Source organism: Glycine max, chromosome 5 (assembly GCF_000004515.6).
Source record: "Glycine max cultivar Williams 82 chromosome 5, Glycine_max_v4.0, whole genome shotgun sequence".
NCBI classification, from domain to species: domain Eukaryota; kingdom Viridiplantae; phylum Streptophyta; class Magnoliopsida; order Fabales; family Fabaceae; genus Glycine; species Glycine max.
The window spans coordinates 49923-74916 of NC_038241.2; the positions used below are offsets into that span (position 1 = coordinate 49923).

Sequence of the window (24994 nt, forward strand, 5' to 3'; positions counted from 1 at the left end):
TCTAACCAGTGTTCAACCTGCACCTTCACAGAACTGGTATCCCGACCCGGGCATCTCATCATGTCACCAATGTTTCCCAAAATATTCAGCAAACCACACCTTTTGAAGGACCAGACCAGATCACTACTGGTAATGGTCAAGGGTTGAATATAAACTCCTCAGGAGTAACATCTTTCAAGTCTCTTTTTAATTCTAAATTTCCTCTTGTTCTTTATAATCTTCTTTTTGTTCCTTCCATAACTAAAAATTTGATAAGCGTGAGTCAACTTTGCAACGATAACTCTGTCTTTTTTGAGTTTCATCCTGCTTTTTGTTTGGTCAAAGGGTTCTAAAGAGGTGCTGCTCAAAGGGATGGTTGGCTGTGATGGTCTTTACCAGTTCCCTGATTTACTTCAGTCAGCTAGCCAGCAACTCAAGCCTCCTTTCACTGTCAATACCATTTCAGAACCTGTCTCTGATGTCTTGTCTTCAAATTCTACTTCGGTTTTTGTAAATAGGGTTACTAATCCCTCTCATGTAAATACTGTTTCTAGTAGTGATGTTTCTTTTGCCATTTGGCATTCCAGATTGGGGCACCCCAATGCTGGTGTTATGAAAATTGTATCTCAACTTTGTAATCTTCCTATTATCAATAAAACAGGTTCTGATTTTTGTTCACATTGTTGCATTGGCGAGTCTCATATACCATCTTCTCCTTCCCTTACTGTTTATTCCTCACCTTTTGAGCTCATTTAGAATGACTTGTGGGGTCCTTCTCCCATTTCTTCTAGCTCAGGTTATAGGTATTATGTGACCTTTGTTGATGCTCACACTCAATTTTCTTGGCTATATTTGTTGAAAAGTAAATCAGACACACCAAGTATTTTTAAACAATTTCAAACTATGGTTAAAACTCAATTTAACTTGCCTATTAAAGCTGTTTAATCAGACTGGGGAGGGGAATATATACCTTTTTCTAAGTATCTTGCAGATCTTGGCATTCTGCACAGGCTTCTTTGCCCTCATACACACCATCAGAATGGTGTTGTAGAGAGAAAGCACAGACACATAGTAGAAACAGCCTTGACTATGCTGTCTCAAGCTTCAATGTCTCTTGAATATTGGGATCATGCTGTCACCTCCAGTGTTTATCTAATAAACAGACTTCCCTCTTCAGCAATCCAAAATGAAGGTCCCTTTCAAAAGCTGTTTCACAAGCTCCCAGATTACAAGTTTCTTAAATTTTTTGGATGTGCATGCTTTCCTCTCCTCAGACCCTATAACCAACACAAGCTGCAACCAAGGTCTCGAGAGTGTGTATTTTTGGGATACTCTCTTTCTCATAAAGGCTACAAGTGCCTTGCTGCAGATGGCAGAATCTATGTCTCCAAAGATGATGTTTTCAATGAACTCAAGTTTCCCTTTCCTCACTTGATGGGTAAACCTGATCAGCCTTCATCAACAAGGACTGCCAATCCAAGCACCTTAACTGTTCTGCAGTCTCATCAGAATTTTTCCCTAGCCTCTTCTGCTAATACTTCTCAGACAGCATCTGTTGCTCCACAAGCAGCAGTACCACCAGCTTTATCCACCTCTTCATCATGTAGTTCCTCTCCTTCACAGCAAGGTGAACCTCAGTCTTTTTCTGCTTCTCCTGCTGCAGAATCCTTACCTCAAGGCACTGCTCCTCCTGATGCTTCTATCAGACCTGCTAATGTGCGTCCTATGTGCACCAGGGCCAAAGCTGGTGTTGTTAAACCCAGACTACATCCTACTCTTCTATTAGCACACTCTGAACCAAAGTCTACCAAGACAGCACTTTCCAATCCCACTTGGTATGCAGCAATGAAGGCTGAATATGAAACTTTGATGAGCAATGGCACCTGGCCTCTTACTGACCTTCCTCCCTCTAGATCCTCTATTGGCTGTAAGTAGGTCTTTCAGATAAAAGAGAATCTTGATGGGACTGTCAGCAAGTATAAAGCCAGACTTGTGGCAAAGGGATTTCATCAGAAACTTGGTTCTGATTACAATGAGACATTCTCTCCTGTAATCAAACCAGTAACTGTCAGAATCCTCCTATCCCTTGCCATCACTCTCAACTGAGGTCTTCAACAGTTAGATGTCAACAATGCCTTTTTGAATGGCACTCTTGAAGAGGATATCTATATGAGTCAGCCTCCTGGATTTGAGGATTCCAACAAGCATCTTGTGTGCAAAGTGCACAAAGCCATTTACATTTATGGCTTAAAACAAGCTCCTGGAGCTTGGTTTGATAAACTTAAGGCTACTCTACATCAATTTAATTTCAGGTCCAGCAAGTGTGACCCTTCACTGTTCGTCTACACTGATTCCAGCACTGTGATCTACATGTGAGTGTATGCTGATGACATTATTGTCAAGGAACAACCCCATTTCCATTAAATCTCTAGTTACCAAACTCAATTCTGAGTTTTCCCTAAAAGATCTAGGGACTCTTGATTATTTTCTGGGTATTGATGTCAGATCTCAACCCAATGATGCTCTTATTCTAAGTCAGTCCAAGTATATTCAAGATTTGTTGATCAGTACTAAGATGGATGAAGCTAACCCCATCTCCTCTCAAATGGTTGGTGGGTGCAAGTTAACCAAGTCAGGGTATGAATCCTCAGATCCCTCTCTATACAGGTCTGTTGTGGGTGCTTTGCAGTATGCAACAATCACTAGACCTGATATTAGCTTCTCTGTCAACAAAGTGTCAGTTCATGTCAGAACCTAATGAGCAACATTGGGCAGCAGTAAAAAGGATTCTCAGATACTTAGCGGGCACCATCAATTTCGGTTTTGGTTTTCTTCCTCCCTCTTCTGGACCTCCATTCTCTCTGCATGCTTGCTGTGATGCAGAAGATCAACTTCTGGAGCTGCAGTCTTCTTCGGCTCTAACTTGGTGTATTGGTGGTCCAAGAAGCATTCTGTAGTTGCACGATCCAGTACAGAAGCTGAATATTGCAGCTTAGCCTTGAAAACAGCAGAAGTCACATGGATAAAATCCCTTCTGTCTGAGCTTCATATTCCTCATGCAACTCCAATCATCTTCTGTGATAACATGAGCACAGTTGCTCTTGCTCACAATCCTGTGGTGCATTCTCATACCAAACATATGGAGCTGGATTTATTCTTTGTTAGGGAAAAAGTTATTGCCAAGCACCTTCAAGTGGTTCATGTTCCAGCTGTTGTTCAAAGAGCAGACATCCTAACAAAGTCCTTTATTCCTGCTAATTTCACTACTTATAGGTCCAAGCTCATAGTGGTTGAAAACCATTCTGCCAAGTACCAACCCTTCATGAGCTTGCGGGGGGTATAGGATCGGTGTAACTCTTTCTTTTCTTTTAGTCATGTTGTTAGTCTAACTATAGTTGGATGGTATGCCGTGAAGAGAGATGCGAGGTAGAGAGAGAGAGAGAGAGAGAGAGAGAGTGAGAGATAGAGAGAGAAGGTTAGACAGAGGGGGAGAGAGAGGGAATGTGAGTGAGACAGAGACAGTCAGGGTGAGGGAGAACACCAATCGGAGGGAAACACCGAGAGTGAGTGATTCTGTGAGAGAGAGGAACCTTGCCAACGACCGTTTCGTTAAGTATGACGAAGCGCCTACAAGAGCTAACGTATATGAGTGGCAAACTGTGAGCCATAGGAAGCATAGAGGTGCGGCCAAACAGACACATGGCGGGAACGGACGTCGGCAGCAGTATCACCGGAGAAACTGGAGGGATGATGCAGACATTACCTCCTTTTATTTCACCAATTTCTCAGAGGAGGTAACCAAGATGGAGCTATGGAGCCACTTCAATCAGTGGGGGGAAGTTAAAGAGGTCTTCATCCCCAATCGGAGGAACAAGGAGGGGAAGAGATATGGTTTTGTGCGTCTCAGAGGTGTAACAGACGTGCGAAATGTAGAGAAAGCTCTCGACAATAGCTTCATCCGGGGGGTAAAACTTCATGTTAATACTCCCAAATATGGACGTGGAGAGATGATGAAGGTTCACATTAAACAGAAGCCTATGGGGGCAAAGATAGGCAAGGACGGACCGCCATGTACGGACGAAGCTTCTCGCAAAGGTGTAGTGGGGACATCAACCACAAAATCATATGCAGAGGCAGTGATGGCGCTGGGAAGGAAGTCAAATTCTTCGACAAAGGAAGTCAACCAGTTCGGTAACAACACTAGCACCTGCTCCACGTTTTCGTTAGCCATATCTGTGGAAGATAAGGCTCGATACCAAAACGCCTGGGTCGGAAGGCTGAAGAACATAGCGATTTTTGAAAGATTGGAAGAGGAAATGGTGTGGAATGTGGGTTCAGGCATTTCGGCTAGTTACATGGGCGATGATATGGCCATTCTCTTTGGTCTATCAGAGAAAAAAGCGGCGGATATTATTCGACAGGAGAAAGAACAGTCCTCCTCTCTGTTTTACTCCTTGACGAAGTGGTCTCCTCAACTGAGGGCCGAAACCAGACTTGTCTGGCTTCGAGTTTGGGGTATCCCTCTCCTCGCGTGGAAGACGGACTTCATGCGTAGGATGGTGGCCGCAGTGGGTGACTTTGTTGACGTCGATGACGACGTGGAACACATGCAGCGCCTAGACCGTGCCAGGATCCTGGTAAGGACGCCGCGACCGCCGCTCATCCAGCACGTTGCGCATGTCCTCATTGACGGAGTCAGACATCGCATTGATATAGTTGAAGAAAACGGCGGAGGGGAGTTAGGCGATACCCGCCATGGGAGGAACCTATGGAGTTCGTCTGAAGAAGTGCCTTCCGATGTAGCAGACGACGACATGGATTCAATCATCTCGTGGCCGTCGGGAACATTTCCGCCCAGGGACGCTGGGATATCTGCCGGCGACACTACCGCGGACTGCCGGGATGCGCGATCATCACCTTTGCCCGTTGGGTGTTCGCGCGACGTGGACCCTGCGGTTAATGACCTACCTGACAGGGTTTTGACCACTTTATCTCCATCGGGTTCTGTTGTTAGCCCAAGTAGGAAGCTTTTTGAATTGGCCATAGCTCCCCAGCCAACACATCCTGCAACCATTCACGAATATGTAGCGGACCCAGTACTCGAAGGTCAAAACCTTCCTCATTTATCCAATACAGTTTCCACATCTTCCCCCAAAGCATTTTCAGATGGCCCTTTTGAGGAGGGAGATATCCCCAGCCCTGGCCGAATTTTAAAAAATAATTCCCACATCAACGGTTCTCACACCCCACCTTTTGAATCTTTTGATAAACAGACCCACCACCTTAATGGGCCTTGCACTCCTGTGGCCCAACAAACGGTTTCTCATAGCCCCCACCAGAAACAGCAGATGTTATCTAGTGGCTTGCAGGTTTATTCCAGAAGAATGTGGTGTAAAAAGAAAAAAGCCCATCAGGAGTTAGTCACTCACAATAACTCTGCATCGTCAAAGAATCAAGAGGAAGCAGCCTTCGTGAGACAATGTGATCTCCTAAACCAAATGGGATTGACTTGCGGGGAGGACTTTCAGCAACTCATGGGAAGCTTGGTTGACATGGAGCAGAGAGATTCTGACCTGGTAGCAGAGAAGGGACATGACAGTTGTGCTAATGATAATCTTATCATATAATTGTAGAGGCTTGGGGAGGGGGGTGAAGTGGGCTGCTATCCGTAAGCTCAATATAAAACATAAGGTGGATTTAGTCTGTTTGCAGGAAACTAAGAAAGAGTCTGTTACTAAGAATGCTTGTCAGTCTATTTGGGGAGATGCTAATGTATCCTGGGATTTTGTTCCTTCAATTAACACTGCTGGAGGTCTACTTTGCTTGTGGAATTCTCTAGCCTTTGAAGTAGTTAGGAGGGTGAAGGGTATGAATTTTTTGTTGTTGACAGGAAGATGGACTAAGGACAACACGCTGGTGAACATAGTGAATGTGTATGCTCCGTGTGATATAGCTGGGAAGAGAGAATTGTGGGATCATTTGAAGCAGCTAAAAGCCTCTAACCCTGAGACTGCTTGGTGTTTCCTGGGGGATTTCAATAGTATAAGAAGTATGGATGAAAGAATTGGTTCCTCCCAGAGGTTTGTGGGTGTTCATGACAGGGATGGCTTCAATGAATGGATAGCTGATACAGACCTTCACGAAATTAAAAGCTATGGCAGTATTTTCACTTGGTGTAGACCAAATGGTTCTGCAAGGAGCAGACTTGATAGATGTCTGGTATCTGCTCAGTGGTTCACTAAATGGCCTGATTCCTCTCAACATGTGCTTAATAGAGACTATTCGGACCACTGTCCAATCCTTTTGAAAACTGATATGCTGGATTGGGGTCCCAGGCCTTTCAGAGTCATGGATTGCTGGATGAAAAATAATCAGTATAAAGCTCTGGTTAAGCAAGTGTGGAGTGGGGAAATGCAATCAGGCTGGGGGAGTATCGTTTTGAAAAACAAGCTGAAGACCCTAAAATCCAGTCTAAAAAGTTGGAGTATTCAGTATGGGGATAGTCATAAGAACAAAGTGGATCAATTGAAGCAGCAGCTGCACCAGTTTGATTCTATAGCTCAGGTCAGAACTCTGGGGGTTGATGAAGTCAAGGCAATGAAATCCACTCAGCAGGAATTGTGGGAGGTTTCTCTTGCTCATGAATCAATTCTGAGGCAAAAATCTAGAATTAAATGGCTCAAAGAGGGGGATAGCAACACTGCATTTTTTCACAAATCCATCAACTTCAGGAGACACTACAACGCAATTCAAGGTATCTTTGTTGAAGATACATGGGTCCAGCAACCAAACTTGATTAAACAAGAAGCTGTTAATTTCTTTAATGCCAGATTCACAGAGGAAAAAGTGGATAGACCTACCTTGGATGGGGTCCAATTCAACACAATTAATTCAACTCAAAGGGAGGATTTGACTGCACCTTTTTCAGAACCTGAAATTAAGGAGGCTGTATGGAGCTGCTGTGGAGATAGATGCCCTGGGCCCGATGGTTTCAATTTTAATTTCATTAAGGAGTTTTGGGGGGTCTTAAAACCAGATTTTGGGAGGTTTGTGGATGAGTTTCATGCTAATGGTAGCTTTCCTAAGGGTAGTAATGCATCCTTCCTGGCTTTAATTCCAAAAACACATCACCCACAGTCCTTTGATGATTACAGGCCCATTTCCCTCATTGGGTGTATGTATAAGATCATAGCTAAATTACTGGCTAACAGGTTAAGGAGAGTGATGCCTGCCCTCATTGATGAGAGACAAACTGCGTTCATAAAGGATAGACACATCCTTCATGGAATTTTAATCCTCAATGAAGTTCTGGAGGAAGCTAAAAGAAGTAAGAAGCCAGCCCTGGTGTTTAAAGTGGATTTTGCAAAGGCCTATGACACTGTTTCATGGTCCTTTTTGGATTATATGATGGAGCGAATGGGATTCTGCCTCAAATGGAGGAGATGGATTAAGGCTTGCAACCAATCAGCTACTATTTCCATTCTTATAAATGGCAGCCCCTCAAAAGAATTTGCTCCATCAAGGGGATTGAGGCAAGGGGACCCTTTAGCCCCGTTACTCTTTAACATTGTGGCTGAGGGTTTGAATGGTATGATGAGGACAGCTCTGAACAAAGGCCTTTATAGCAGCTACCTGGTAGGGAAGCAGAAGGTCCCAATAAATATTCTGCAATATGCGGATGATACCATTTTTGTGGGAGAAGCTACTTGGGACAACGTAATTGTTATGAAGACAATGCTTAGAGGATTTGAATTGGCATCAGGGCTGAAGATCAACTTTTCCAAAAGCAGTGTTGGAATTTTCGTGGCTCACTCCAATTGGGTTCAAGAGGCAGCTCGGTTCCTTAATTGCAGAACCATGGAGACCCCTTTTCTATATCTGGGGATTCCTTTAGGGGCTAAGCATTCTAGCTGGATGGTGTGGGAACCTCTCATCAAAAAATTCGAATCAAAGCTGTCCAAGTGGAATCAGAGATTTCTATCTATGGCTGGGAAGGTCTCTTTGATTAACTCTGTCCTCAATGCTCTTCCTATATATCTCCTGTCTTTTTTCAAAATTCCTCATAAGGTGGTCCGAAGAGTGATTTCCTTGCAAAGGAACTTTCTATGGGGGGGGGATTCTGAACATAAGAAAATAGCATGGGTAAATTGGAACACTATATGCCTCCCCAAGGAGTTTGGAGGCCTTGGGATCAAGGACATTAATAGATTCAATGCAGCCTTGTTGGGAAGATGGATTTGGGATTTATCTTCTAACCAAGATCAGCTTTGGGTTCGAACTTTATCATCCAAGTACGGGGGCTGGACAGATCTAATCAATGGCAGAGACAGGGCTTGGCATTCTCAATGGTGGAAGGACCTCAGAAAGTTAGTTAAGCAGCCTGATTTTAGCCCTATTACCCAGCACATGGAATGGAAGGTAGGGGATGGGAGTTTAATTAACTTCTGGAAGGACAAATGGTTGGGGACTGGTTCTAACCTGGATCAGCAGTTTAACCAGATGTTCCTCATCAGTAGACAGCAGAATAGTAAGATTTGTGATATGGGTAGCTTATCCCACGGTACTTGGCGATGGGACTTAAAATGGAGAAGAAACCTCTTTGATCATGAACATACAGAAGCTGTGACATTTATGGAGCTGATCAGTAATGTCCAGATCCAACCTCATGTGAAGGATTCCTTGCGTTGGTCAGCAGATCCTTCGGGGATTTACTCTTCTAAGTCAGCCTACAGACTGCTAATCTCTGTTAATAGAGATATTCCTCAGCCAAATATCTACAACTTGTTTTGGAGACTTAACATTCCCCCTAGAGCTGCAGTTTTCGCTTGGAGAATTTTAAAAAACAGGTTACCCACTAGATACAATCTCTTAAAAAGAAATATATCCATCCAAGATCAAACATGCCCTTTATGTAGATCTCATCAAGAGGAGGCTGGTCACCTGTTTTTCCATTGTAAAGTCACTACTGTTTTATGGTGGGAGTCTATGAGTTGGATTAAGTTGGCTGGCCCCTTAGCAGCATCCCCAGCAGATCATTTCATTCAATTCTGTGATGGTTTTGGATCTGCCATTAACCAAACTCGCCGACGTTGTTGGTGGATTGCTTTAACTTCCACAATATGGCAGCATAGGAATTCTTTGGTCTTCCAAGGCAAGAGTTTCGATCCTACAAAAGTGATGGAAGATTCCCTTTTCCTGTTGTGGTCTTGGTTGAAAACCAGAGACGGGCACTTTAATGACTCCTTTAACTATTGGTCGTCCAATATAGTGCGATACTTTGGCTAATGTATTTCTTTAGTTATGTTTGGGAAGGGTGTATCTGAGTTTTCTCAGTTTTGTTTTGATGGGCTTTTTTCCTATGTCTTAAGATGTATCAACCACCAGCAGTACCTCTGGTGCTGCTTTGTTTCTTTGAAATTATATATATATAATATTTTGTGGCCTTTCAAAAAAAAAAAACTATAGTTGGATGGTATTAGTTAGACAGTTAGTTGACAGTTACAGTAATGTAACTGCTATATAAACTGTATTGTACTCAGTTTCTCTTTGGGTTGAATATAATCAACAGTTTCACCTTTCTTTAGATTTCTGAATTCTCTTAGACTCTTATAATAATTTTATCCTTTTATTATTTATGGTTGGATCTGTTTAGTTAAAAATTTTATAGGTGGCCTTTTTACAAAAGTAATTTATATAACTGGTTATGTAAACTATGAAATTCCCGTAGAGTGTGTTTGGATGAGGGAATTTAAAATTCTGAGAAATTTTAAATTCTAAGAATTTCAAATACTTCTATTGAAATTCATTTATTTTCAAAATTGTGTTTAGATAAAAAAAATCAAAATTGTGAGTGTGAAAGAAAATGAATGCAAAGAGAAGAGAATATATGGTTGGTGTGCTTCCAAAGAGAAGAATATTGATGCGGCATGGAGAGTCGTAGGGGAACCGGAACACGACGGCATACAACACTATACCCGACCACAACATTCAGTCAACGGTGCAAGGTATGGCCCAGACCCCTCCGCATCGGCAAGCACCTCCACCGCGTGATAGGCATCGACGACTGTTCCCATGACTGGCGGGAGTAGTTCTACGTGTCCCCCTACGCCTGCACTCGGTCGACACTCCGCGAGCTTAGATGGTGTTTTTTGAAGAGGATCATCAGCGTGAGAGAAGAGTTGTGAGTTCTAGAACGAGATTTCGGAAACTTTCAGGTGGAAGAGAAGATGAAGGTTATAAAGGAAATACACAAACGTTTTGGAAGGTTCTTCTATCAAGAAGAGAATTTCAATTTCTCATCTTTTAGAAGAAAATTTAAATTCCTCATTTTTAGTTGTTTAAAATTCTGTTTTAAAGTTCTAAAAATTTAAATTCTTCATAAAAAAATCCAAACAATGAATTTTAGATTAAAGAAATTTAAATTCTCTAATAAATTACTTTCCTCAGTTAAAATTATCTATCCAAACACACTCGTAGTGTAATTTTATATATAGTTGTCACGTGCTGGCAATTCACTTGATTGGCACATGGGCACTTGCTTACAAGTCAACCAAACATCAGTTCCAGCAACTAAAGGGTTACCCATCAATTCTTGGACTCTAGTATAGGATTTTTTTTTAAAGTATGTAAACAGTAAAATTGTATACAAGTGGAGATTATTCTCCTTTATAAGTTTACTAAAAATTTTGAGGAGTGCTAGTAACATACTCTGTAACTCACTCCTTCTAACATACTCTTTATTATTGGTTAAAACCTAGTGAAAACTACAATCTCATTAGTGGGGCTCATTAAGTGAAACCTACAAAATTTTGTAATCAATGGATATATTAAATCTGTCCAGCCGTCGCCACATGTCGACTGGACAGTAATTGATGCTTTATTTTTATTTTTTTCACTTTCTACTCTGTCACTCCTTTTGCTCTTTCTCTTCCTGTTGATTTTGTTAATAACCGTGCATTTACACAGGGCCTATGATCTTGTTTCTAATAAATTTCAACTAATAGAAAAGAGTTTGTTGCTAGCATTTCTCTAAAATTTTAAACCCATGGAGTTTAATAACCTTAGTCTTAAAGATGCTTTGGTCTCAACTGCATGCTGCTTTGCCTGGCTTGAAGAAAGTAGCATATCGCCTGGACATCATGTAACCTGATACATAAGCTGTGAGATATTCTTCATCTCAAACCTGATGTGGCCTCATCACTCATCAGACACTTATGACCACCAGATTATGTGTTCCATTGGCCTTGTTTTTCTTTCCTGGCTGTTATTGTCTTATTGAAATTAATTTTTAAGAGAATCACAGAGAGAGAATGTGTCTTTTACCTTGCTTATACATCAATACATTACCATTAAGACTAAATGGGTGCTGTTTATGATTAAGAACACTAGATGAGTACAGTTTATATATGGTTAAGAGATAGCTGGATATGCTGTTTTATACTCTTTATTTTAACTTTTTCTGTTTTGGTTGATCAGGGAGGATATAGCCTCCTTTGTACTTTTGTTCTCTTAATGAATTTTCTTATGATATAAAGGATTTCTATTGAAAAATAGTTTAATTGTGCACATTTCTATCAGCAAAATATATGCAACGTCTTAATGAGTTAAGACAGTTGTGTTGAACTTGGAGAGTTCGTATATTTAGAAGCAACTTAGGGGGTGTTTGGTGTATTAAATCTTTTTTCATTCTTGGGAATCATGTTTCCTAGGAATCATATTTCCTGGGAATGTCTAAAATATTACTGGAATTGAATGAAATAATTGTGTTTTTACATTACATAAAACTTCCGCCCTTCATGGGAATCTTGGACTCCCACCCCTCCCATAGGAAATTTTTACTGGGAAACATAGTTAAAAAATGATTCCTGGGAATGCTAAATTCTTGGGAATGATTTTTAAAATTGTCATATCGAACATGGGAATTTAACATTCACAACCTAAGATTCTTGAGAAATTTAAAAGAATCCTCCTTCCAAACACTTCCTCAGAGTGTGTTGGGAAGGAAAGATGGAAGTAATATTGGGAACAAATTTTGTACTTTTTTAGTGAGACCCACACCTTTTACATTTCACTTTAATTCAAAAAAAATTCTTCTATTTCCATCCTCTAAATCAAACACACTATTAATGTTTGATTTAATTGTATTGAGGAGACATAGTTGTTTGCTTTTGTCTTTTGTGTCCTTTTCCCTGTTTTCTTTTTCTTGGAGGATGTAATTTCCTTATTCCTCAAAGTTAAACAGAGAGCACATTCTATATCAACTGAAAAGGCTACAATTTCTGCTACCGATGAAGATTCCATTGCCGATGTGATGGAACAGCATGATGAATTTCTCAGTTCAATGCTGGCTCGTTCAGCTAAGTTACAGGTATTGATGATTTTATTAATAGTTTTCACTGAGTTCTTTGAATTTATTTTGATTTGTGTATCGGCTATCTGTTATATGATAACGAGCAAGGGTCTTTGAATGCTATTAAATGTCAACAGGTCAGGATTGTAGGAAGGTAACTTGGATGAACACGATGTGCTTCGGCATCTTTTTCTTCTCTTAGAATAGAGAAAAGAAAATACTCTAGAAGAGGAGAGAAGTTCATGATCAGATGATAATATATCTGTTGAAATTATAAGGATTTAGGTGGGGAAAGAGAAAAAGAGAGAACAAACTCCCAATAATATAATATAATATACATACATGGTGTTTATACTAATTCTGTAATCCTTATTTATACTAATACTACACTCGTAATCCTAATTAATTGAGGAAACTGATCATGAAATATTGAAGTGTGGAAAGCACCCCTAAGAAATCATTCTAGATACTCTAAAATATTCCATGATGCAATGATGATATTATGAGACATTTTCTATATTTGATTTCTTACGATACCATCCTATAGAGTTTCGAGTCTACCACAAACATAACCTCGAGCGCACAAGAAAAAAACATATCTACTTGACAATGCTTGCTAATAACTTTGTATATGAAATGAAGAACCCCTCTTAGAAAGCTATTCACCAAGCACCACAGAGAAGCTAAGACCATTTTATCCCATAAAAGGAGGAAATAACAAATATTTATACCAGAATTATCCCATAAAAATAGGAAATAGCAAATATTTATACCAGAAAATTCTTTCAATCCTCTATAATTGTAGATATGCCAAATCACTACAACCAACTTAACCATTCTGAAGTTTGAAGCAAGCTTTTTTTCTTAGGGCGAGTTGAATTTTTCTTAAAACCAATTTGACGGATCCACAGCCTGACCCAGAGAAATTTTCCTGCACAAGCAAAATGAGAACATTGGTTTTTATATAAAAAGAAAAAACACCCTTCAATAAACATTTACGATTTCTATAGACTAAAATAGAATTTTTGTAACTGAACCAGACCTACTTACAATTGTACATTTGCTGAACTTTTAAAGCATTATATTGCAGATGGTCTTCAGATGTTGGGAAAGAAATGATGTTAAGGAGGTCATTGGCATAATGGCCAAGATGGATGATCATGCTGTGAGAATCTTGAGTTTGCTTTTTTTTTTTTTTGTCATTACAGCATCTCAGTATTATTTTGTGTCCTTGTTATGGTATTGATGACATACTATGCATTTTTTTTCTCGCAAATGTTAAATTCCTATAATACTCATGTCTTATTTGTATTTATTCTAGGTGATTGCTGATGTTGTTAGCATTATAATGGAAAAAATTGATATCATTACACTTGAGATATGTGCTGGTCTTCTGCCACTTCTAACCGATCTTCTACAAAGTGAAATGGAAAGGTGAGTGATATCTCTTCTGATACAAGGCAGCATTTTAAATGCATTGTGCTGGACAAATGCATAACCGAGGGCATAAAATATTGTCAAAATTGAGAAGAGGAAGAATAAAATGATAGTTACATGGTTTGTTAAATGTTTCTTTCATGTGTTCAGTGTCACCAGCACTATTATAACAGTTGCAATAATAACCAGATTTCTGTGGGAATGAGGGGGAAGACCATTTTTGGAGCAAAATGGTGTTAGAATAATCCAATGTGTGGGTAATTAGGGCCATAATTAACCTTGTCTTAATTTCATTGGATATCATTTTCTCTCAATATATGAATACTAACCAGTGTAGAAGGTATTCCCAACAGCAAGAATGAGGAGTCATTTTAGGGATTTAAGGGAAAGGGGTGAATCATAAAAGTGATGATTCACTCAGTTTGATGTTTTATTAAATATAATTTCCCTCAATTTGTGTGCATTGGACCAGCAGCTTAAAGGATACTTTTAACGGTATTATGCAGTAACTATTAATTATGAGTTTTTCATATTTTGTGGAGAGAGAAAGAGGAAGGAATTTATCCAAGGAGAAAAGCGATAGGGAGCCAAGGAGAGTGACACTGATCAGTAATCATTAATTTAAACTTCAACTGATCCTTACATGATAATAAGTCGGTAATTTAGGGGCTGCTTAATTTAAGAAAACATTTTCTATTTTGATTTTAATTATGAGAATGCCACCTTGTTTATACTTTGTTTCCTGTTTGCAAATGTTGTATAGAAAATAGTAATCATTAACTTTTTTTATTGTTTTCTATTTTCACTGTTTCCTATACAATTTTTGAAAATAGGAAACAAAATGCAAGCATGGTGGTATTTGTAATAAGTGAAATAGATCTTTTCTCAAACCAAACAGTCCCTTAATTCTGTGATATGTTAAAACTCTATTCTCAGGCAAGTACAAGTTTGTTGTTAATGTTTGTTTCAGAATACAATTGATGAGTGACATACATGACAGGCTGAGGCATTATTTATTCACTTTTCTTGTAAGCACCCTAGTTCTGTTTAGGAACCTGGTTGGGAAACTGAATTCTTCTATTTGAAGGAGTCAAACGCAAGGTGAAGGAACTGCTGGATTTTAATAGTTATTAACTTGTTATTTCTTTCAAGGATCTTGTCTATTGTCTTTTTCTTTTTCCTGGGATAAATTAATTAGTAGATCCTTTATCCTTAGTCTTGCTAAATTTTTAAATGAATTCCCTATAATTTGAATTTTTTTTAACAGAATCCCTGTACTTCTATTTGTTTTTTCCATAAGTCCTTATTTACCTATTTAACAATTTAAGTTTTGCTAAATTATAAAGACTTCTTTGAAAACTTAGATAACCATTGGTATTTTATTTGACACTCGTAGCAGTGTAGCCCAAGTTAATGAATCTTTAGACTTTATCTGTGTTTGTAAAATAGGTGTTTATGATTTAGCAAAAGTTAATGACTGCCAGCAAGTACAACCTATTTAAAAATTGATAGAAATACAAGGGCTCTGTTAACTTTAAAAATATTGGAATCTACCCTGAAAATTCAACAAATTATAAAGACCTACCAAATAACTTAACCTTTGTGAGGGTGGGGGAAGTACAAGTTCTTATCTTGTAGTTGTGAGCTGGTGTCAATTGAGCTACAAGCACTTTGGCTCTTTATTGCATGTTATATGTCTCAGCTTCAATAATATATGATTATTTTTCTAATAAATTCTGCGTGTAATCACTTGTAATGTGTCTTGGCTTTCCTGTTTAGATCAGCTGTCAAGACTCTACTTAATTTTTTCCAGTTACAGAGTTTTAATCAGTGTTGTGACTTGTAATTATATCCACATAGAACATGAAGAATTTTGGTGTATTTTTATAAAAAAATTACAATTTTATAGATTTAGTCGTGTTGACAATTTTGATATTTATATATCTGTAGACATCTTGGAATATCCTTGGAAATGCTATTGAAACTGGTCAGAATATTTGGTTCAGTAATCTATTCAACTGTATCAGCTACACAACCTGTTGGTGTCGATATCGAGGCAGAGAACAGGTGTTAACTCCTCAGGGCTTTTTGTGTGTGTGTGTGTGTTGCATATATACTCATTCATCTTTTGTTTTTTTATGAGGTTCAGGCTAGAGCGTTGCAACCTCTGCTTCACAGAGCTTGAAAAAGTCAAACGTTTTTTACCTTCTCTCTCAAGGTATCAGTTCAAGTTTATTTATTTGGCTTTTCTGAAAGAAAAAATCCTTTTATTTAAGCAGGTTTTGACAATGCTAGTAGTGGACTAGTTGTAAATAGTTTCAAATATTTAGCTAGAAATTCTCTGAAGAAACGTAGAAACATTAGTATTTTGAAAGCTCAAAAAGCATGAATACTTTCAAGTAACTGAGGGTCAGTGAGTTGACTTATTATTAGGGTGATTTAAAATTTCTTGTGCTAATTTCTCATTATTTGTTGTCTCTTCCTGTAGAAGAGGAGGATCAATTGCAAAATCTGCACAAGAGTTGAATCTGGCTTTGCAGGATGTTTTGTGATCTTTCCTGATTCTATTATTTCTGCTGCTCAAGTTTTTGCCGGTGATTTTTGGGGGGTTTTGTGCATTTTAAAGATTTAAACCTCTATACAATCCACCGAATATTTTGATGCATTGTCCTTTGGCATCGAATGAAAGCCTTTTCCTGTATGTACATCTATTGCTGCTAAAAATTCAAGGCAATTGATTAGTGGAGGCACTGATAGCTGCTAATTCTGCCGACATATACTCGAAGCCAAAGCTTGAGACATGTCCCTCTGCTGATGGTTGCACAGCTGACTATAACCTGTCGTCATCTGCTTAATGTGAAGATCTCAGTCCGTTCGACAACTAACCTAATATGCGGCGCAAGATACTACTGCCTATCTAATCTTATTTCAAAATTTCATGATTTTTGTTATGATTCTTTAAGTGTCGTTATACTTAGTGAGTAGCGCCGTTCATATTTCTATTTGTTGCATATTCTTGTATGATTTTCTTTCAATGCTTTTGGTGAATTATGACGATGGATTAGTGTCATGTATGCGCTAAGAAACGAGATCACAGCTTTGCCAAATGATCTGATTTTTTTTTTTTTTTAACATTAGGATGCCAGATTCGAACCTCGAGTACTCGAGTACTTGAAGTTGGAGCATGAGCTCCAAGCCAACAAGTTACTCAGTAAACTGATAAGAGTGATCTGATATATTTATGGACTATATGAATTGTTTAGAATTCCCATGCTTTGGGTTATTTATAAAACGGGCTTTCAGTCTAAACTTATTCAGACTAATCTTCTAGACACTTGAGTGTGATTCTTCATAAGAGAAAATAGCCCAAGTGTTTCTAATTGTTGAGACATGATAGTAGAAAGTTACTCTATTTCCATGTGTAGAGAGGATTTGTCAAAAAAGGCTTTCGAGACTACATGTATCCAGACTAAGGTGGGAACTGGATAACGAAGGTAGTACTCCAAAAAGATCAAATGTCACTTTAGGTTCGTAATGTTTAAGTATTTTTTTTTTCACTTTGGTAATCAAAGTTTTGAAAGTTTTATTTTAGTCTTTTTTATGTTTTTAAAAGTTTTATTTTGATTATTTTTTTATTGTTTTTCATTAAAAATGTTAATGTTCTGTGTATTTTAAATTTTGAAATAACTATTTTAGCCGTTATTATTTTTAAGTAATTATTTTACTTATATTTCATGTTTCGTCAAAATTTAAAACCTCGGAGTACTAAGGTTTTTTTTAAAAATAAAATAAATGATCAAACTAAAATTTAAAAAAAAATAAAAGATGAAAATGAAATTGTTAATAATGTATTAAAATGAGAATTTTTAAGTTTAATGTATCAAAATGAAAAATACTAAAATATAATGGATTAAAAGTAATATTTAATCCTCGAAAAATCTTATGTAGGCAAACCTCAACTTTAGGCGTTCAAACCAAAAGAAAAATAGTATGGAAATATTTGAGGAGACTCTTTGAATATGGAAGTCGCTAAAAGTCTGAAATGTAAAAAACGCTCAAAAACATGAAATTTTACAATTTAGGAGCATTCATAAATTGATTTATCCAATGAGATTTGAAAAAAAAATTGAGCAGATATAAAATTTGAAAAATAGATTAATTTTTAATTGAACATATTTTGAATTTGATTTGTAAAATTGATCCGGTCCAATCCAAATTGAATTTGTATATAAGCATATATTTTTATCCATAATTAAATCATACCACTTATATTTTGATTTTTATTTCTTATATATTTATAAAATTATAGCATATATTTATTTATGAAAAAATATTTAAAGATAAATTTTTATTGATTGTTTGAGTTAAGATGCATAAATAAAATTTGAAGTTGTGTAGTTTTGATATACTATATATATTCTGTTTATGATATACATTTAAAAAATTATATATTTAAAATATTTGATATTTAAAATTATTATTTTTATATTTATTATATATGTTATCATTTATTAATATTATCTGGAAGAAATAAAAGTAAGATTAAAATATAAAAAATTGATCCAATTTAAACCGTTTTAAATTAAATTAGATGATATTGGATTAATGTTTTAAACAAAATCTATTGAATAATTAATATTTTTTTTAAAAAAGAGCAAAATGATAGGATTAGATGATTTTTTCTTTTAAAATCAATTCATTCTAATCACGAACATATGGGAATAATCTAACATCATTCTGACAAACAGTCTCAAGTGGTTGTCAAGAGGACACGTATCCAGACAATTACATCGTAGGTGGTCAATTTTAAGCAATTGTCAACACTTGTAATTTCCATCGTTAAGGCTAAAAAATTATGAAACGGCAACGGCAAAGTGATTTTTTTTTTTTTTGTTGAAATACTTATACAAATCTTTGCGACACCACTCACGTCGCAATATAATGACCAAGTTAATGAACAATATGTATGTTTTCAACCACATTCAAGTCCTTTATAATCTTGCCATTTACTGTTTTCAACCACATTCAAGTCCTTTATAATCTTGCCATTTACTGTTTTCGATTTATTGGGTTCTGTTTTTATTTATGCAATTTTTATTCCTTCCTACAAAATTTTTTCTCCAAATGACAACAATACCAAATAAAAGGAATGACCCTAAAGTTAAACTCGCCCATAAAGTTTACCTTTCCGTATGCACAGGTGTTACAACCCTTTCTGAACCAAATGGAAAGTACAATGCATGAAATGAAATCAGCTGCAACCAGTCCCAGTTTAAATCTTGAAGTATTTGTAACCATACTCAGGGCTTGTCATCCCCTCTTCCCTTCCCAATCACCCATGCGGCGACCACCGAAAACAATTTGTTGGATTCCAAGATATCTGCCCCCATTCAGGAAAAGGTCAATCACAATTGCTTTTCCAAAATAACTAACAAGACAAAGCATCTCTACTTTGTTACATGAAGTTTGGTATTCGAACTTACTCCGAGCTCAAGACAGTTAGACAATTGAGGAGGATATCAATTGCAAAATAATCAGATGTACCCAAGTCCACCCTGTAAGATATGTATAAAGCTAAAATGTATTGTACCATCAGGAATCTCGATCAAATAACATATTTTAGAGTAATATAATATTAGGTAAAATTGCATTTTTGTCCCCGTTTATCTCCAATTTTAAATTTGGTCTTCCTATAATTTAATTCACAAATTTGATCTTTCAATTTTATAAATCCCTACAAAATTGGTTCAGGAAACCCGATTTAGACGTTGACCGTTAACCTACGTTGATTGCCACGTTGGAGTTATGGAGAGTTTTGGCGGTGGAAGATACTTGGGTTTTCCTGCGTTGGTGGGGAGAAGTAAAAAAGTTATTTTTAATTTTATTAGGGATAGGGTGTGGAAGCGGCTGAGTTATTGGAAGGGTAAGACTCTATCCATGGCTGATAGGAAAGTGTTGTTGTTTGAGCAGTGCCAACTTACTGGATGGGTATTTATCAGCTTCCTCATTCTTTTTGTGATGAGTTGCAAGAAATGATGAACTCATTTTGGTGGGGTGGAGGGAAACGAGATTCAAAAGGTATAGATTGGATTTCATGTGATAAACAATGTGGAAGGATGGAGAAAAGGGGAACGGGGTTTTGTAATTTGCATGCTTTCAATATTGCTATGCTAGGTAAGCAAGCCTGGAGGTTGGTATCGGAACAGGGCACTTTGCCATCACGTATTTTCATATCCAAATATTACCCCAAGAGGGTATTTTATGGGTGTCAAGTTATTAGGGCATAACCCTTCATTTGTTTGGTGAAGTTTGTTGTCCTCGCAAGTGGTGTTGAAAGAGGGACTTCGGTGGAGGTTGGGTAGTGGTAAGGAAGTCAACATGTGGTCTGATCCTTGGTTAAGGTTCGAAGGAAACCCTTACATTGAGACTCCTATTGTGCAAGGGGCAGAGAAGTTGGTCGTTGCAAATATTGTAGACATTGCTACTGGGACATGGAATTTAAGTATAATTCACAACTTATTTGGGCCGAGGGATGTTGAAGTTATAGTCAAAATCTAGTTCTTGTATTTTGATGAAGAGGACAAACATATTTGGAGGGGTAGCAGCCTAGCAGGGATGGAGGTTATATTGTTTAAAGTGCCTACAACTTACTCATGAATGAACTCGTCCATCAAGTTGATTGTGATTTACCTGAAGATTGGTCTCGGATTTGGGCGCTTAATATTCCACCGCGTGTTAAACTATTGTGCTGGAGAGTTTGTAGAGGTTGTATTCCTACTAGAGACAAGCTTCATGATTGACATGTAGAGTGAGTGCCCATCGGTTTGTTCTCTATGTGATTCTAATATGGATAATGTGTTTCACATGTATCTTGCCCTAAGACGTTGGAGTGTTGGCATGTGGTTGGTATGAAGCAACAGATAGAGGACTTAATCATGCAGGTAGAAAATTTCAGTGATCTTTTTTCTCTATCATGCAATCCCTTAATTCACATCAGCGATGACGTTTTGCAGTGACGTTGTGGAACATTTGGCAACGAAGAAATGATGCAGTTTGGGAAGGAAGTTTGTGTGATTATGAATTAGTCATAAGGCGGGGAGACTCCTTTTTTCAAGACTGGGATCGAGCAAAGGAAGCCTACAAATCAAGAGATATTTCAGTGGAAGATGTTATACAAAATAGATTGATTCCTCTAGTGCATGGAAGATTAAAATGCAATGTTGATGCTGCATTTTTAAAGGAGACCAATTCTACTGGTTTTGGTCTTCGTCTTAGGGATCCTCAGGTTAGAATGGTGGTGCTCAGATCGTGCTGTGTTAAGCCATGCATGCAATTTGTGGAGGTTGAAGCCTACGGTTTAATGTTGGCGTTGCAATTTGTTTCAAATCTGTGATTGCATAATGTGGTTTTTGAGACTGATAGCAAAGGAATTTCTGACAAAATAAATAATTGTTGTATAGATTATTCTAAATTGGGAGTTATAGTGTCTGAGCGTAAGAGGTTACTTTGTTTAAATCCAAGCTTTATTGTTAGTTTTGTGAGGAGGCAAGGCAATGGGGTCGCTCATGCTTTGGCAAAGGCAACCCCACCTTTTTACTAGTCACCAAGTATTTTTTTTTTTTTTTAGCAAGTTTCACAATGTATTTGCTCAGTTGATTATGATTGAAATTCCTCGACTTTGTTATAGTAAAAAAAGATTGCTCAGTTTTAAAAATTTTGAAGAGCAGATGTGCAATTAAATTTGTATAGGAACCATAAAATTGCACATTCGCAATACTATAGAACCAACGGTGGATTTAAGCCGATCTTTATTGTTTTTGTTAGTTTTGTGAGGAGGCAAGGCAATGGAATTGCTCATGTTTTGGCAAAGGCAACCCACATTTTACTAGTCGCCAAGTTTTTTTTTATAAAGTTTCCCAATGTATTGCTCAGTTGATTATGATTGAAATTATTTGACTTTGTTGTAAAAAAAAATACTCAATTTTAAAAACGCTAAGACCAAATATGCAAGTAAATTTGTATAGGAATAAGAAAAATTGCACATTCGCAAATACTATAGAACCAACGGTGGGTGGATTTACGCCGATCTATTACTCTAATAATTCAACTTCTAAAAACTTTACAATGAGTCTCATCTTTTTTTTATTCTCAAAACAAAATAATTTTTTAATCTTAAAAACTTAATTTTTATATAAAAACTGGTTCCACAATTATCAATTATTCCAGTAAGTTCTAATGGTATTATGGCAGTGTGTCATAGAACAATATATTTTTTTATTTCTAACAACTCCAAAGAATTTAAACTTGAAAAATACCTTATGAACCCTAATGGATAATGAGCATTTATATTTTACAGCTTGTTAATGTATCATCAAATACAAGGAAGAAGTAGGAAACTGGTGGCAGCAGGCGTGAAACAGGGTTATCCGCAAAACCAATCACATTTTAAAAGGTAAGAGTATTATTTCCATGATAATCTGATTTAGAAGTACTCCGCAATATAAACAGAGTATACCAAAAAACACTCGATCTACAGCTAGTAACTAAATCCTCCATTTTATGATACGGATAAACAGCAGAAAGAAAGAAATAAAAGGCAAAACATAACCCTGCATTAGTTGGCGGCACGTTGAGTTGAGCATGCATTATTTGACTATGCAGATCTTTATGACAGAGGCAGCTCCAATACGATGCAGGGCAACAACTGCATCACCAGGCTTACAAAGGGCCCTTTCTGTTGCGGACTTAAGAGCAGCTTCGAGAATGACCTCTGTGGATTCTGCATCGGTAGCCTTTGCAGATCCCTCGCCCAGTATAGGAATCAAGCCCCTGTATATCAGGCTGTGCCTTGCTGGCGTCTCATCACTGCAGGTCCAATCAAATGAGTCCGTGCTCAACACTGGAACCACCACCGACAATATTGGAACCGCTGGCCTATACTTGGCAACTAACTTGGCTGTAGACCCGCCACGTGTCAGCACAACAATGAGTTTTGCTTTGGCCTTGTTTGCTGTGCGGACAGCAGATGATGCAAGGCTCTCCAATGGACTCATAGGCAATGGGGTAGACCTTATCATCTCTTTGAAGATGGCACCATAGTCAAGGGATGATTCTGCTTCAATGCAAATGCGAGCCATGATTTTCACAGCAAGTTCTGGGTATGCCCCAGCAGCACTTTCACCACTAAGCATCACACAATCTGTTCCATCAAGAACTGCATTAGCTACATCAGTTGCTTCAGCTCGGGTTGGCCTGGGAGACTTTATCATTGATTCAAGCATTTGGGTAGCAGTCACCACTGGCTTCCCAACAAGATTACACTTGTATATCATCATCTTCTGTGCCAGGAAAATCTTTTCTACTGGGATCTCCATTCCAAGATCACCACGTGCCACCATGAATGCATCAGTCTCCCGCAGGATTTCGTCAAAATTCAGGACTCCCTCCTGATTCTCAACCTTTAAATAGCATAGCATAAAATCAGAGAAGAACTGGTATCTTCAGCATATGGAAAAAAACCAAACAAACTAGCATGCAACTTGTGTTATAAAGAATATAAAAGATATCAAGCTAGTCTGCTACACAAGGACATAAATTCTCTTCCTTTATCCCTGTGTGATGGATACTGTGGAGGTTAAAAGCATGGGTTTTCCACTTATTAGTCTTGAGTTATGGAGCACTTAACCAATATAAATTCCATTATCAATGTGCAACTCATGTATGATGAAAAAAAAACAGCCATTGCCAAAGCAACTGAGAAACCACAGATGAAAAATAGATCACAAGTAATAGAAAAAACCTGTAGTTATTATGGAAGTTGAATAAGAATGTTCAACAAAAAATACCTTTGACATCAACTGAATATTCTTTGCATGTGGCCCCAGAACCTTGCGGACATTAACAAGATCCGAGCCTTTACGAACAAATGAAAGAGCAATCATGTCAATCTTGTTGGGTACACCCCATCCAAGAATGTCTTCCTTATCCTTCTCAGTAAGTGTGGGTAGATCCACCACAACACCAGGAAGGTTAACATTTTTTCTCTCACCCAACGTTGCAGTGTTTTCACAACGACATCTAACAGTACCAGCATCAGGGTCACAAGACAAGACAGTGAGAGTAATCGTCCCGTCAGAGCACAGTATGGTATTTCCAGGCTTCAAGTGGACAGGCAGCTTCTTGTAACTCATGGATATCATCTCCGGATCCCCCTTAATGTCATAATCAGTAGTTATGGTGACTTCTTGCCCTTCTTTAAGTTGAATAGGTTTTCCATCTTTCAGAAAACCAGTCCGAATCTCAGGTCCCTGCACAAAGCAGATGTAGACAGAAACGTTAATGGAATAAGAAATTGACAACCATACAAGAGAAACAGGACGAGCCATCCTCCTCAACAAGATATTTACGAAGAAAAAAGAAAAGCAGCAAGCTGTCCAACTACTGCACAATCCAGTAGGATTAAATGTAAAACTAAAAGGTCAAGAGAGATTAACACCAACGAGATACAACATTCACTTTGAAGCTAATAGTTATATGGAAACAACAGATCAGAAAAAGACAAGAAATGTAGACCAATACCATGCTTATTATCATCAAAATCATTGGCTACATGAATAGAAGAACCTACCTTAGTGTCAAGCATGACGGCACAGAGTATGCCAGTGTTGTGCATGGCAGTCTTGAGATTGTTGAGGGTTTCCTGGTGATAGTCGTGGGTGCCATGAGAGAAATTGAAACGAGCAACGTTCATCCCTGCCCTCAGAAGCTTCTCGGTCATTTCTACGGATCGAGAAGCAGGGCCCAAAGTACACACTATCTTCGTCTTCGGAACGCGCCCATCATAAGGCTGCTGCTGCTTCAAGATCCCTTCGATGTCTATGTTCGCCATTACTTCTCTCTACAACAACACATACATCTAAGTAAACACCGACGAAACTAAGATATATAAACAAAGACAGGACAGTGGCACAAACACAAACAAACCTTGGATTGTGACAACACAAGCCCTTGCCTTCCAAACCCAACCTCAGTCTCACTCGCAAGTCGCAAGTCGCAAGGGTTAGGTTAGGTTATTTATTTACCACAACCTTCCTCTTTCCTTTCCTATTACTGTAGTATGCGTGCGATTTTTATTTTTGTTTGAATCTAAAAGTCGCCACGAGTCCCACACCGGTCATTCATTCCCAGACTTACCTTCCAGAAGCGAATATTACATTTCCAGTGGGATAT

At 38.0% G+C, this 24994-nt stretch overlaps 2 protein-coding genes across 2 annotated transcripts in view; one reads left to right on the top strand and one right to left on the bottom strand.

The window, feature by feature from the left end:
- The window catches only part of LOC100784946 (katanin p80 WD40 repeat-containing subunit B1 homolog KTN80.4), a 28401-nt gene extending 11529 nt beyond the window's left edge, over positions 1-16872 (top strand). Inside the window, exons 14-19 of the mRNA XM_003525641.5 lie at positions 12221-12346; positions 13419-13493; positions 13650-13762; positions 15716-15832; positions 15915-15983; positions 16254-16872. Of these exons, the coding sequence (XP_003525689.2) occupies positions 12221-12346; positions 13419-13493; positions 13650-13762; positions 15716-15832; positions 15915-15983; positions 16254-16317 (564 nt within the window). The 3' untranslated portion in view covers positions 16318-16872. The remainder of the gene's footprint in view (positions 1-12220; positions 12347-13418; positions 13494-13649; positions 13763-15715; positions 15833-15914; positions 15984-16253) is intronic.
- Positions 16873-22212: 5340 nt separating this feature from the next.
- LOC547791 (pyruvate kinase) lies at positions 22213-24800 on the bottom strand. Its single transcript, NM_001251039.1, has 4 exons — positions 24749-24800; positions 24393-24662; positions 23611-24072; positions 22213-23223 (listed from the first exon to the last, which is right to left on the bottom strand). The coding sequence occupies exons 2-4, from the start codon at positions 24651-24653 to the stop codon at positions 22411-22413; spliced, it is 1536 nt and encodes a 511-aa protein (NP_001237968.1). The 5' UTR covers positions 24654-24662; positions 24749-24800; the 3' UTR covers positions 22213-22410.
- Between the last annotated feature and the right edge of the window lie 194 nt (positions 24801-24994).

What these genes read in the sequence shown, in the direction of transcription:
- LOC547791 (NM_001251039.1), bottom strand. Translation starts at nt 24,653, where the DNA reads ATGGCGAACATAGACATCGAAGGGATCTTGAAGCAGCAGCAGCCTTAT. An exon ending in CCGTCATGCTTGACACTAAG is followed by an intron (nt 24,073 to 24,392) that starts GTAGGTTCTTCT and finishes TGCTTTGTGCAG; the next exon opens with GGACCTGAGATTCGGACTGG. An exon ending in ATATTCAGTTGATGTCAAAG is followed by an intron (nt 23,224 to 23,610) that starts GTATTTTTTGTT and finishes TGCTATTTAAAG; the next exon opens with GTTGAGAATCAGGAGGGAGT.